The following is a 12,727-nucleotide window of genomic DNA, read 5'->3' as shown; positions in this document are numbered from 1 at the left end:
GTATGGTACACTTACTCATATAACGAAAAAAGTGACGCATCACTGAGGAAGGTGACATTGTACACGTGTTCCTCTGCTCCCGTGATTAATTTTACCTGAGCGGACCATCTGTCCTATCCTACTAATAATATTAAAAATACGAAAGCTTGTCTGGATGTTTGTTACTCTTTCACGCAAAAACTACTGAACGGATTTTGATGATACGACAAACTAAATTTCACGCGTGTGAAGCCGCGGGCAAAAGCAAGTTATAAATATTTATGAAAGTTGGAAAATAAAAGAATTTAAATAAAAAGGACATTGATTTTATTAAACACAAATATACAAAAAAAAAGTCAACTTCTCAATCTTCACAAATATAAAAATAAATAATTTGACAAAAACAAATCACTCGCTTTTGCTACAATCCGAGGCACCTTTCCTCTTTAGACTACAATTAGGAATGGTCAAGTCGTCCTTATCTGAAGTGGAATGATTACGTATGGAGTTGGAAGTTACTTTCACCGAAGACAGGTCGTCTGCGTTACTGAATAGACCATTCGACATGTTAGAGCTGGAGCTCGAATGGTAAGTCATAGATTTAAATAGCTGCACTGGCGTGGAAGTTCGCGCGCGGTTATGCCCACTTGGCAAACTATCCATTGAACGCTCTTCGCGTATAGTTTGAGACAAATGCTTCATTTCTTCAGGAATCTTTGTCTCGAACAGAGACACAAATTCCTCCTCAGTGTCGTTTCTGTGCGACTTATTTGTAAACGTAATTTTTTTGGCAAGTTCATTCGTCAAGAATTCTTTGACGGTCATCGAATTCATGAAGGATGTTTGCTGTTCAGCATTCTTAGAAATTTCAGATGTATGCTTATCTTGCTGTGGCCTTTTTGAGATTTTAGTCGCCGATGACATGGAATCAGTAACCAATGCTGGAATGTCTTGATTGTTCAACCCTTTCAATTTGAACTGCGATAAACTCGAGCTTGACGTATTTGAAGAAGAGGACAAAGCTAAACGCTCCTTGGTTTTCTTTAGCGTCGAAGACGCCCAGCCCATTCCCAGTTTTTTAAAAGCATTTTCCAGATCGGGATTCGAAGATATACTTAACGAATCAGATGTTTCAGATACATTTTCTTTATTTTGAAATACTACACTCGATTTTTTCTTTTCTTTTCGGACTTTTGACAGTGCCAAGACCGACAGTGTAGACTCTGAAGAAACAGTAGTTGAGTTTACAGTATCAAATTTAAATGGTTCAGTAATTATATTTCGTTTTAACAACTCTGCAATTACATCTGGCAAACTTCCATCAGAATGCAATGAACTCATTTCGTCATTTATCAAATCATCTTTTGGATTGTCTTCCAGATTGGACCCGTCATCTAACGCCCCGATATCACATTGTTTTGCAAATTCTTGAATACTTATAAATGGCTTAAGCATTAATTCATTAAACTGTTTCAAATCCATCATTTGTGCCTTGGAATCATCCGAAGAATCAGTCGATGATATTCTTTTGATGGATTGTTTAGGAACATTTACGTTCATGTTATTGCTTTGTAATAAATCAGGATTAACTTGATATTCTGTATCAGTGGGAATCGTCACCAGTTCCTCATTTTCCTTCTGGCTCTTGCTGACATTGTTATTAAATGACGAATCTGGCACGTCATAATTAGTATTATTACGTGATGATTGGTTCTTCAGTTTTACACTCATAGGAGAATCAACTTCGACCACTGTCGAAAGCTCATGAGGAACGATGTCTTGTCCGTTTTTTAAATGAATTCGAGATAGTGCAGGAGGCGGCTTTCCTCTATTTTTCCCAACCAAATTATCTATGTTCGAATTTCCCAACGGCTTAGTTTTTATATTGGTATGGTTTTCAGGGATTGGTTGAGCAGGGTATTTAAATTCAGTAGGTTTAGGAATATTTGTCAAAAAAGGTATATATTCAGATGTGTCTGACAGATCTTTGCTATCATGGTTCTCAGAGGATAGACTCGAAAACTTCGGATCAATTTTATCAGGCAATTCAGGTTTTGAATCAAATTGTTTGGAATCGTGACTACTTTTGGCGGGTTTTTGTTCAGAGTCAGATGCAGTATCCGATGTTGATATTTGACTGTAAGCTAATGATTTGTTTCTTCGGACTTCTTCCAATACTTTGGCAAGGTTGGATAATCTTTTTGTGCATTTTTCCGTCAAATCAGCAATTTTTTCCATATTTTGTAACTTGTCTTCTGCTAATTTCATAAGATTTATTTCTCCATCAAGATCTTGACTGGTTTGTGTGGATATATTTGCAGCAACTTCATCTGATTTAGGGCGTTTCCGCATATTCGTCTCCGATTCTGGAGAAGTGGTGGTAGATTTGTTAAAAGGCAAAATTAATTCGCTTGATTTTGACTGATTTCGATTAATATGCTGCACTTTATTTCTACTGCCGCTACGATTCGTTTTAACAGCGATATCAGTTGGCGTCGAATCCTGCGAGTCTACTTTAGAACTTTTCTGTGGAAATTCAAAATTTGGATACTGCCTAGGAGTAGGTGAACTTTTGCTGCGTGACTTCGTTTTATTAGGTAAAGAGTCCGGTTTTTTAAACACTTCTCTAGCAGATGACGGAGACGAAGTGCTAGGATTTGATTTCATATTTCTGGTTGCAGAGCACTTAGTCTTGCTTTCATTCGATTTTTTTGTGTTTATAAGTCTTTTCGATATATTTAAGGACTTCACTTTATGAACTGATCTCTTTTTTGGCAATTTATACAAACTCGACCTCGGCTTCAGGTTACTGCCTAAAGTTTGTACAGAATTGTTACATGTACTTTCTTTAACATATTCCTCCAATATTTTCTGTTTCAGATCATTCTTTATCTGTTCTAAAGATATTTTATGTTGTATATCCAATTTTTTATCGTTGATATTGGTTGGCACTTCTACAATAGAACTTCCTGGAGTAGTCACTGAACTACATTCTTGATTGGCGACTTCAATTGCTTTAATTCCATCTCTATTTAGTTCTAGTAATCTGTTGATATATTTTTTTATGACAGGATTCAAATCAGATTTATGGATTTTGCTATTTTTGTTTCTGAATGTCGATGCAGTGCTTGAGGTAACACGCATTACTACGTTGTGTGATGAATGTTTGGGTATAGGCACATTAATCTTAGTTTTACTATGACCCTGACGGTTATTTGTGTCGAACTTATGGCATTTCCTGCTATGGATTCTTTGCACTGGGGGGTCAAGTTCATGGACCCATATATCACTGCTATCGTCTTCGTATCTAGCGGTGTTAGGAGGAGTGGTCAAGATCTTATGAGCGCTTCCCGTTTTTCTGCATGGAGCTGATGTTTTATGACATTTGCATCGTTTACTCCTACAATTTTCGTTCTTGCAATTTTCATTCTTTCCTTGCAATTTTTCAGCGCGGGTATTGTAGCCTTGCTTCAGGTATTTCGGCAAGATCATCTCAGGGGGACTCATATACGCTGTCGAAGTAGAAGAACTCATGTGCATGAACACCGGCCTCTGATTTGGAGACTCAATCGAAGTTTGCGTGTACGTTGACGTAGCAGGTCTAGAGATAGGATCTGTTTTGGGCACATGACTAGGGATAGCATATGAAAGTTGACATGTTGTGTAGACACCTTTATCTACATACTTTTTAGAATTGGCTGTTTTATCAACAGGCTCACTAGTTGATTCTGAAGAAACGTGTTCATTGTCATTTCCATCTACTTGAGTTACTGTATGTTTGGGGGCACCATCATTGGTTTTTTTGCTAGAAGGAGTTGGTAAGGGTGATATTTTATCAGCCTGTTTGCCTTGACCTATAATTTCGTCATTTGGATTTATTTCTATCAATTCTGGTATTTCATTTACTGAACAAGTTTCTTTACTTTGTGAAGATACTAGATCTTGATCTTTTGTTTCTTCAACCTTCTCTAGAACGTCCTGTGGATTTTTGCTGGTTTCTTTTTCATTATCTTTTTTTGCTGACTCCTTTTTCCGAAGTTGTATTATGACTTCATACGCGTCATCCCTGAGGAAGCCACTGGCTCCAATGTAGAACTTTCCAGCTTCTTGGCCGTCGTCGTCAACAAGTTTAATGTAACCGCCATCGGGCAGAGCACCTAATGCTTTGTCATTTTTAGCTGTCTTGAACGAGGAAGTCGAGGTAGCAGCCGAAGGTTGGATCTCTGAAGTGTTGTGGTCTCTTGGCTTAGCACCAGCGTTGTCAGCATTACAACCGCATTCGCAGCCCAGGCAATTTGGGTTTCTTTGGAGAAAGAAAATAACCATTTTATAATTATGTAAATGTGGCAAATCATTTTATACCTTACTTTTACGCATTGGAAATGCCTTACTTATTCTGATCTTACGTAAGATACATAGGTTCCAATAAATAAATAGGTGCGATTGTGGTCAAATACCTGCCTTGTTATGAAAAAAAAAAAATTAAGTTGTGCGTACCTTTTTGCCGTTAAATCGCCATTCCCGCAGTGAAGATTAGTACCTGAAAAAAAAAGCGCTGCTATAATATGGGTACTGTTTTAGCCGAGTTTATAGCCCGTATCATATGTAGAGTAGTAATTATAATATTCATGATATTCAAAATAATAAATGAAAATAAATATACCCTTGTCACTCTGCAGGTCGGTTCTTGCTTTTTTGCAACAGCAAGGCCGGCCGTGCTTGAGGTCATCGTCAGTCAACAGTAATTTGCGGGTCTGCTGCGGTTTATCCGAGAAGTATAATGATGTTATGTTGTCCCTGTAAAATTAATTTACAATAAATCTTGGGGAGCTTACATATTGTTGCTTTTGCAGCGATACAACGAGTGCTTTAGAGTCGCGCGACTGCATCGCGATTGGAGCGCTGCATTTAGTAAGTATCGCGTGTGTACAGGTAACTAGATGTTTTGCGATTGCGACTGATCGATGCCGCATCGCGACTGAATCGCGTTTGTATCCCTGCAAGTCGCAATGTAAAAGGGACCTTATGGATTACTACATTTATCATATTACTAACTACATAGATACATTCTAACATACAGGAGGAAATGACAATTTGGAATTGCGGTCTCATAGCTGGGAAGCATTTATAATACTACTATATTTCACAAGAAAGAAAGCTTAACTACTTAATTACAACAAACGTCTCTGCGATTCCTACATCAGCAACAAGATTAATGAACGAAGATATGGTCATCGAAAGGGTTTCACGGCGTAGGCAAACTACCTGTCAGTACTTAATAAAACAATAGTCACCACCACGGCTTGTGCTCGGCTGTAGATTGCCACATCTCTACATTCGCGGTGTAACAGCTCGTGACGTTATAAGACAGTCTGCGGGCCGACATGGAATTAGGATTAAGGAAGGGCAAGGAATTGGTTTTTGTTTACTAAAAACATAAACACTTACCCTTTTTCATTAACCACCTTATAGACACCTGGAATTATGAAAAAAAAACTATTAATTGCCTATTCATTCGTACATAATTATTGAAGTTTTCACTATAATTGAAATATCCTTCCTACCTTCATTAACTTGCTCAAGGGAAACAGTGTTTTGAACACCTATTTCCACCTGTCTGTCATCACAATTGCTAAGTTTTTCTTCTTCATTGTTATTATCATCATTTTCTGTTTTCTTTAATTTATCTTTATTCATTGACCTCAAAACTTTAGATACATCATTTATTAATTTTTGCTTCTTCTTCTTTTTCTCACTCTTGTCTAATTTCGATTCCAAGATCTTGTAAATAATAATTCTATCTGCTTCTGACATTGTTTCATCTGGCTGTTTCTCTCTCTTTCTCTCTAGATTTAAATTTTGTACAGAGCTAGTGTCAGATGAAATGGATGAGCAATCTGTGGAATCATCGTCATCTTTTTGAATCAAAACAGTTTCAACAACCCTCTTGGATGGTCTTTCTGGGTTTGTATCTTTAGTAGGAGGAGTGTGTTTGTGCCGAGATCTATATTCGTGGTAGCTGTCTACTTTGCTGAATTTAACTGTATTGCCAGATTTGGCTTCCTTCAACGAAGTGGGTATTGTATGAATGGCCAGATTCCCGTCGCTCTCTGGGACAGGCATCCAGGAGTACTGTAGATCTCTGGAGTCAAAGTCGTCATCAAAATCGTTTTTTGCCGGAGATTTTGACTTGTGTCTTGACTTTTCTGGTGTAGTCTGTCTAGCTTTTGCATTCTGAAAAAAAAGAAGATTATAATTTTTATCCACATCTAGCACAAAAAAGAGCTGATAAATAATGCCATCAATGTAATTACCTGAGCACAATTCCTTCTGCACTCCTTCTCTATTTTGTTGAACTCATGTTGAAGTTTTTGTTGGCGGCTCACTTTCAAAATATGCTGACGCCTTTCATCCATATGAGCATTGTTCTAAAACAAAAATGTAATTAGTCTTGATTTTAGATTATAAAATACGATACAGTTACGTCCTAACATTATCTACAGTGTTCACATCCAGTTTAAAATGTAATAAATTTAAAAATGTCAACATACCACATGCTTGCTGCACTTTTCTTTAGGCAAAGTCTTCAAAAACGACATTGTGTCATTGTATTCTTTTTCAACAGTTTGTTTGGTCATGGCCACTTTGCTTCTCATTTCTTGTAATTTCCTTTGATGTTCCTTCTCTTTAGAATTGTCAATTTTTGTTTCCTTGAGAGCTTGTGAGTAGGCATCTTCATAATGTTGGTCATCTCTTACTACAAGCCCAGGATCTTCGCAAGGCATCTCTCTGGAATCTCTAGTGGAGTGGTTGTACATTGTGACTGAATTCTTCTTAGTTAAAATACTGTCAACACCACTTGATGCAGTAGATTTCTCAGTATTTCCTTTTCCTGGAATAATAAATACATGACACTTACCAAATTTGTTATTGAAGTAGGAATATGGTAAAACAAAGTTATTGAAGTATGTATATGGTAGGTAGATATGAATGTATACTAAAACTATAAAAAGGTGAAATCATAAGTACACATTTCTATTCTGCATGGAACAAAAAATCTATTTTAAACATCATTATTCACATTGGAAGAAATATACCTACACTACTTATATAAAATTATATCTCAAGAATAACTATGGTTTCCTAATTTCCTTTCATGGCGATAATAAGAGAAATAGTTCTATCCACCAAAGCTTACATACAATACATGGAACATAATATCTTAGCAAAAGAATGATGAAGATTTGAAGAACTAAGGTAATCTAGTATGTTAGTTAGCATGGAAATAAATGTTATCTTATGTTATCTTATCATGATTACAATATTTATGTAATGTTATGCAAATTAATAACCATGAATTTTCCAAAGCAGTGATTGTAAAAGGTAACATACTTTGACACCAATGAAAAATGTTTTATTTTACATTACACAGTCACCTGTATGTTTACAATTTCTCAGGCAAACTTTATTTCTTCTAAATGGGCTACTGCCACGTAAAACTGGGCTGGGCTGTAGCTCACGACGGACAGGTCTAAAGGAGCTAAAAATCTCATTTATTTGGGAGTTAGTGACTGTAAATTGGCTACACTTATGAGGTGGTTTATGGTGCACAATGCTATGAGAGCAAAATTCACAATTGTCCTCAGCTTGCCAAGCTGGCACAGGGATCACTTGCTCATCCAAAACATGGCAAATATTAGAACAAGGCAAAGTACCTTCAATCTTCGAAGACCTGGAACGTAATATTGTTTGCTTCAAGTTCTGTAAGTCATCAGGCTGCCTTTCAGGCTGTTTTTTGCTGGAGCCTGTTGTATCAGTTTCTCGCAGTCTCAGGGCCCTGCTTTGCAAATATTCAGAGACTAAAGTCAAAGAAGGTCTAACTGAAGGTCTTTCTGCTGCTACATGGGTGGTGCCACCTCGTAAGCTTGATGGCATTTCTGCACTCAAAGCGAAGAGATCAAGCTTTTTACTTTTATCAGACTTGCTTTCGGCTGCATTAGCAGAATCTTTTAGGCTTTCTTTGTCATCTTTTGGCAAGGAAAGGGCTGGAATTATGGGCTCCCACTCGTTGGGCAATTCTTCGAAGTCCCATTGAGTTGCCATGTCATTCTTGGTCACTTCAGAGTGCTCTGCATTCAGACTTTCTTTTGCATTACTTTCTACATCAACATGGTTAGTTTCTCCTGTAACTTTGCTTGTAGACGGTTTTGACAACAATTTGTTTGCTACACTGGTTGATTTTTCCCTACTAATTTCATTAGCAGCTTCTCTGAAAATTAAGGTATTTTACTGTAGTTATGTTGGTATTTTATCATTCTGATAAAGTGACCAGCAAAATGAGGCATACAAAATCAAGATAATGTTTTTCTGAAGGGTTTGCTAAATACTATTTACAGTTAGAGGTTAGGTATTGTGCATACCTTGCCAATAGTTTCCTGTCTAGCAGTTTCTTTTGTTCATCTAGTTTGTCCTGTCTCCTTTTCCTTAATTCTGCTGCTGCTTCTTTGCCTCGTACCCTTGACAAGTCTCTTTTGTCTGGTGAAACTTCTACAAAAATAAAAATAAAGCAAAATTAAGACGACTTTAAAAGTGGAAATTAGGTTCTTACAAACATTTTTTATTCTCCAATAAAATTAAACATTTTTAATACTCACAAAATAATATTACTTAGTTAATTTATCTATTTTGACGAAAATTTATTCTAAAGAAGAACGGTCATCTGTGACCCAGGCCCGACAGAAACGAGACATACCTCAGTTTTTTTGTCATGTCTTAATTAGTTAAATTATATATTTTTTATATTCCAAATCCATGTATAACACCAAAATATTACCCTTTGTTTTTGCTCAGGCGTTATACAAAAACTAATACAAAATGCCTATTTATCACCAAAATTGGTAAATGTATGTTCCTAAATGTCTATTACAGCTGCTATGGAATGTATCTAGGTGACCTGGAGATACAGCCGGATTATACAGGGTGGAAACGAGAATTTACAAAATCCAAAAATTCAATGTTACCAGCTTCCATAATCTGTAACCTATTATTGGTACCATTTGAAAGAGCTCGTGAAGCACTTTCAGAATCAGAAACTAGTTTTTCGATATCTTGTATAGTTTAGAAATAATCGAGTAAGATCACTTTTCGTTCCATATGTATAACCACCCTGTATAATCCGGTTGTATCTCCAGGTCACCTAGATACATTCCATAGCAGCTGTAATAGACATTTAGGTACATACATTTACCAATTTTGGTGATAAATAGGCATTTTGTATTAGTTTTTGAATAACGCCTGAACAAAAACAAAGGGTAATATTTTGGTGTTATACATAGATTTCGAATATAAAAAATATATAATTTAACTAATTAAGACATGACAAAAAACTGAGGTATGTCCCGTTTCTGTCGGGTTTGGGTTTTTTTTGTATGGGGCGTGACCGTTCTTCTTTATCTACATACAGGATATTATCATAACTCACCATTTTTGTTGACTTCTGAAGCTTTTTTGTGACCTTCTCCCACACTTTTCACACCTTGTGCATACAAGTGCTCTAATCGTTTTACCAACTTTTCTTGATGTAGTAAATATTCCTTCTCCTTTTTTGAGTCAAGCTCTTGCCGGAATTTGTCTACTTTAGCGCGCTGTCTAAGTTTCTTTGCTATATCTTTCGATTGTTCTCGGACCTAAAAAAACACTCAATAGAGCTTTAGATAACTCGTGAATTTTTATTTGTCTCTATTTAATTTAAATATAAAACCAAACCTGCTGAAGTCTGAGTTTACGTCGGCGTAAAAATTCATTTGTTTTCAAAGACTCAATTTCAGAAGTCATGATGACATGTACACAACACGAACAAAGAGTTTATAACTGTAAATTTCATAGAGATATTTTTTCTACTTATCAATTATATTAAATAACTATGAATATACTATAAAATACAACTTATTTAATAAAACAATAAACTAAAAATGCATTGCGATACGACCACAGATATGGATTAGAGTAGATACAGCAAGTTGATCGTCAAAGCGTGCCATTCCGATATGTCCAAATGGACATACATGGTCGAGTGATGTTCATGTAATCCGATTACAACAATCGGTTACGATGATTTTACGAGAACAGTAGTACGAACACAGTAGAAAGAAGATATTATTTACGGATTGAGAATTGTAATTAACAGCACAAGTAGCAAATAATTAATTAGAATAAAGTAGCAGTAGAAGAAGTATAAAGTAGCATTGTTTTTAATACATATCCTGCGATGTACTCTTAAGAGTTAAAACCATGGTCCCTGTATGTGGTGCACTCATACCGATCCCAAGGAACCGTACTTACTCATAACAATAAGACACACACTGATCCATGTATTCATGCACTTGACTTTATGTCTTGAAACGCTGGTAGGGTAAAAAAAATAACTAGATTTGACGATTTGTAAGTATTACTTTATTTTAAAAAGGTAAATAAAGATGCTTTTAGTTTTGTATTTAACAAATTATCAGTTTTATCGGAATTAATTAATTTTCGAATCGAGTCACACGATATCATTCGATGACTTTGCGAATGCAGTACGATGATACGATTACTTTTACGTTGCGGCAATCACTAAAATTCGCTAAAATGACACTAATGACGTTTAAAAAGTGGCACGCTCGGCTTCATACAATTTTTGACACATGCTGCATCTATCCATATCTGTGGATACGACAAACAATTTCAAGTTCTCAACGACTTTTGTTGTCACGTCTCTCTCACTCACGACATTGACAGCAGCTGTCACAAAGAACATGCGTCATCGTTTTTTTAAGCAAGGGAATTAAGAAATATACAGTTTATTGTTTGTTTTTTATTAATTAATTTCATTATTGTCAAAAATACTACAAAGAAAAAAAAAATGAAATAACATTCAAGTAGGAACAGTGTTGCCAGAAGGTTACTTTTGTAACCTTTTAGGTTACTTTTGAACTGCAGAGGTTACTTTTAGGTTACACTAATGAAAAGGTTACTTTTAGGTGATTTTTCAGAAATTGTAGAATTAACTTTTACAGGTTATTCAGTAAAAAATATTAATAGTGACAATTTAAAAATTATGTCATAAAGTGCATTTATATTTGTTAAAAAAATGAGTTTTAGCGAATGTTTTACGATAATAAAACGCAAATCCATGAAACGTTTTTATACGACTGGTCACTTTTCGAATTTAGATGAATTGTATTCATTTTCCATCCATGAACAACCTTCCACAATCATCGCTGTGATTTCTGACTAGACCCGACTGGCAACACTGAGTAGGAAAAAATAGTGGCCATGACCATAAGAATCGTATCAAACATCAGTCGTCAATAATCGTCATTGCATAAATTGCATTGCCTAGTTGCTTAGATTATTCTAACCATATTTTTAATCCTTTTTTATTTTGAATCCTTTTTTGCATGAGGGTCATAAGGACATGCATGGAGCATGACGTGATGTGGTGAACCCGGTGACATGCCTATTGTATTGTGCCTCAGTAGGTAGGTAATAACCTTAATAACTAAAAGGCGAAAATAAAACCACGCATCTTCAAATGACCATTTATTATTATAGATCATATTAAATCTATATATATAAAAATGAAACCCGTTTCGCGTTGTCACGGCATCACGTGTGAACGGCTGAACCGATTTCGATAATTCTTTTTTTTAAATGTTTGTGGAAGTCCAAGGATGGTTCTTACGGAAAAAAATATTAAGAAAATAGAGAATTCCGTTATAAGAGAACGTAGAGATACGCTAAGGCGGTACGAAGTTCGCCGGGTCAGCTAGTACTTTATAATAAGCCATCCACTAATTGAGTGACAGCGCCACCTCCTTGACCCACATCCAAATTCAGCAGTTTCTGGCCAGCAATAATTAGGCTGAGCAGGTCATCGCCGGTCAGTAAACCTAAATCAATCAAGGCGGGGTCCTGGTTAGATCCAGGATTGGGTGTAGGTCTAGGTTTGGGAATTACAGATCCACCATTTCCACCAGAACCCCCGGCTCCACCCGCTCCTCCCGAGCCGCCAGCCCCGCCAGACCCGCCGGCACCAGCATTTGCCGTCGCCACCAGCGCATTAGCTAAAGTTTTAATTGTGTCCGCAGAAGTGGAATCGTCGCAGGGAGCGACTGCCCTTGCGAGAAGTAGCAAGGCACTCAGGTCGTCAGGCCCGTAGCAAGGCGCAGCCAATGGATAAGGCGGAACTCCTCTGATGGGAGCGACGCGCCCGTAGTATTGAGCTTGGGATACCTAAGAAAAATAAACATTTTGTTCAAATATTTCAATTATGTTTGTCTTTTGTGTCGCATTACTCGTATTAATACTTAGATCTTTGAACTGAACCTCTACTGTTTTCTGTTCCTTGCTTCTATTTAGTAAAATACATAAATAGATTCTTTCTTATCAGATTCACTTACCCCAAGAAGGGCTAAAACAGCAAAAGAAATCAGTTGTAGCGCAGACATCTTTATGAAGGCGACAATAGTATTCGCGTTTATTTATAGGGTGGAAGATTGAACCCATTGCATCACAGCAGTACAGTAAGTAAGTAGTTTGTTGATATTTTGTAAAACCCCTGTATCTTTTAAGGTACAATCACGTACAAACGGTCTCATAGAATTTAAATGGGAGAGATAATATTATCAGGAAAAAGGTAAGTTGTACCTAATACTATACTACCTACTCTGTTAAATACCAAATTTTTAGGCATTAATTAATAGGTAAT

The 12,727-nt window shown here is 36.4% G+C and overlaps 2 protein-coding genes across 2 annotated transcripts; both read right to left on the bottom strand.

Moving 5' to 3' along the window:
- Positions 1-309: 309 nt before the first annotated feature.
- On the bottom strand, positions 310-9,952 carry ana1 (anastral spindle 1). The gene is made up of 11 exons (XM_028308651.1): positions 9,745-9,952; positions 9,461-9,665; positions 8,400-8,526; positions 7,695-8,248; positions 6,531-6,871; positions 6,294-6,407; positions 5,544-6,213; positions 5,428-5,455; positions 4,643-4,776; positions 4,477-4,519; positions 310-4,282 (listed from the first exon to the last, which is right to left on the bottom strand). The coding sequence occupies exons 1-11, from the start codon at positions 9,811-9,813 to the stop codon at positions 388-390; spliced, it is 6,180 nt and encodes a 2,059-aa protein (XP_028164452.1). The 5' UTR covers positions 9,814-9,952; the 3' UTR covers positions 310-387.
- Positions 9,953-11,793: 1,841 nt separating this feature from the next.
- On the bottom strand, positions 11,794-12,651 carry LOC114355697 (WAG22 antigen). Its single transcript, XM_028308666.1, has 2 exons — positions 12,420-12,651; positions 11,794-12,252 (listed from the first exon to the last, which is right to left on the bottom strand). The coding sequence occupies exons 1-2, from the start codon at positions 12,465-12,467 to the stop codon at positions 11,794-11,796; spliced, it is 507 nt and encodes a 168-aa protein (XP_028164467.1). The 5' UTR covers positions 12,468-12,651.
- Between the last annotated feature and the right edge of the window lie 76 nt (positions 12,652-12,727).

This window comes from Ostrinia furnacalis, unplaced genomic scaffold (assembly GCF_004193835.3).
Source record: "Ostrinia furnacalis isolate ACB-3 unplaced genomic scaffold, ASM419383v2 OfSCF2491, whole genome shotgun sequence".
Taxonomy (NCBI): domain Eukaryota; kingdom Metazoa; phylum Arthropoda; class Insecta; order Lepidoptera; family Crambidae; genus Ostrinia; species Ostrinia furnacalis.
This window is presented reverse-complemented; position numbering and strand designations above follow the sequence as displayed.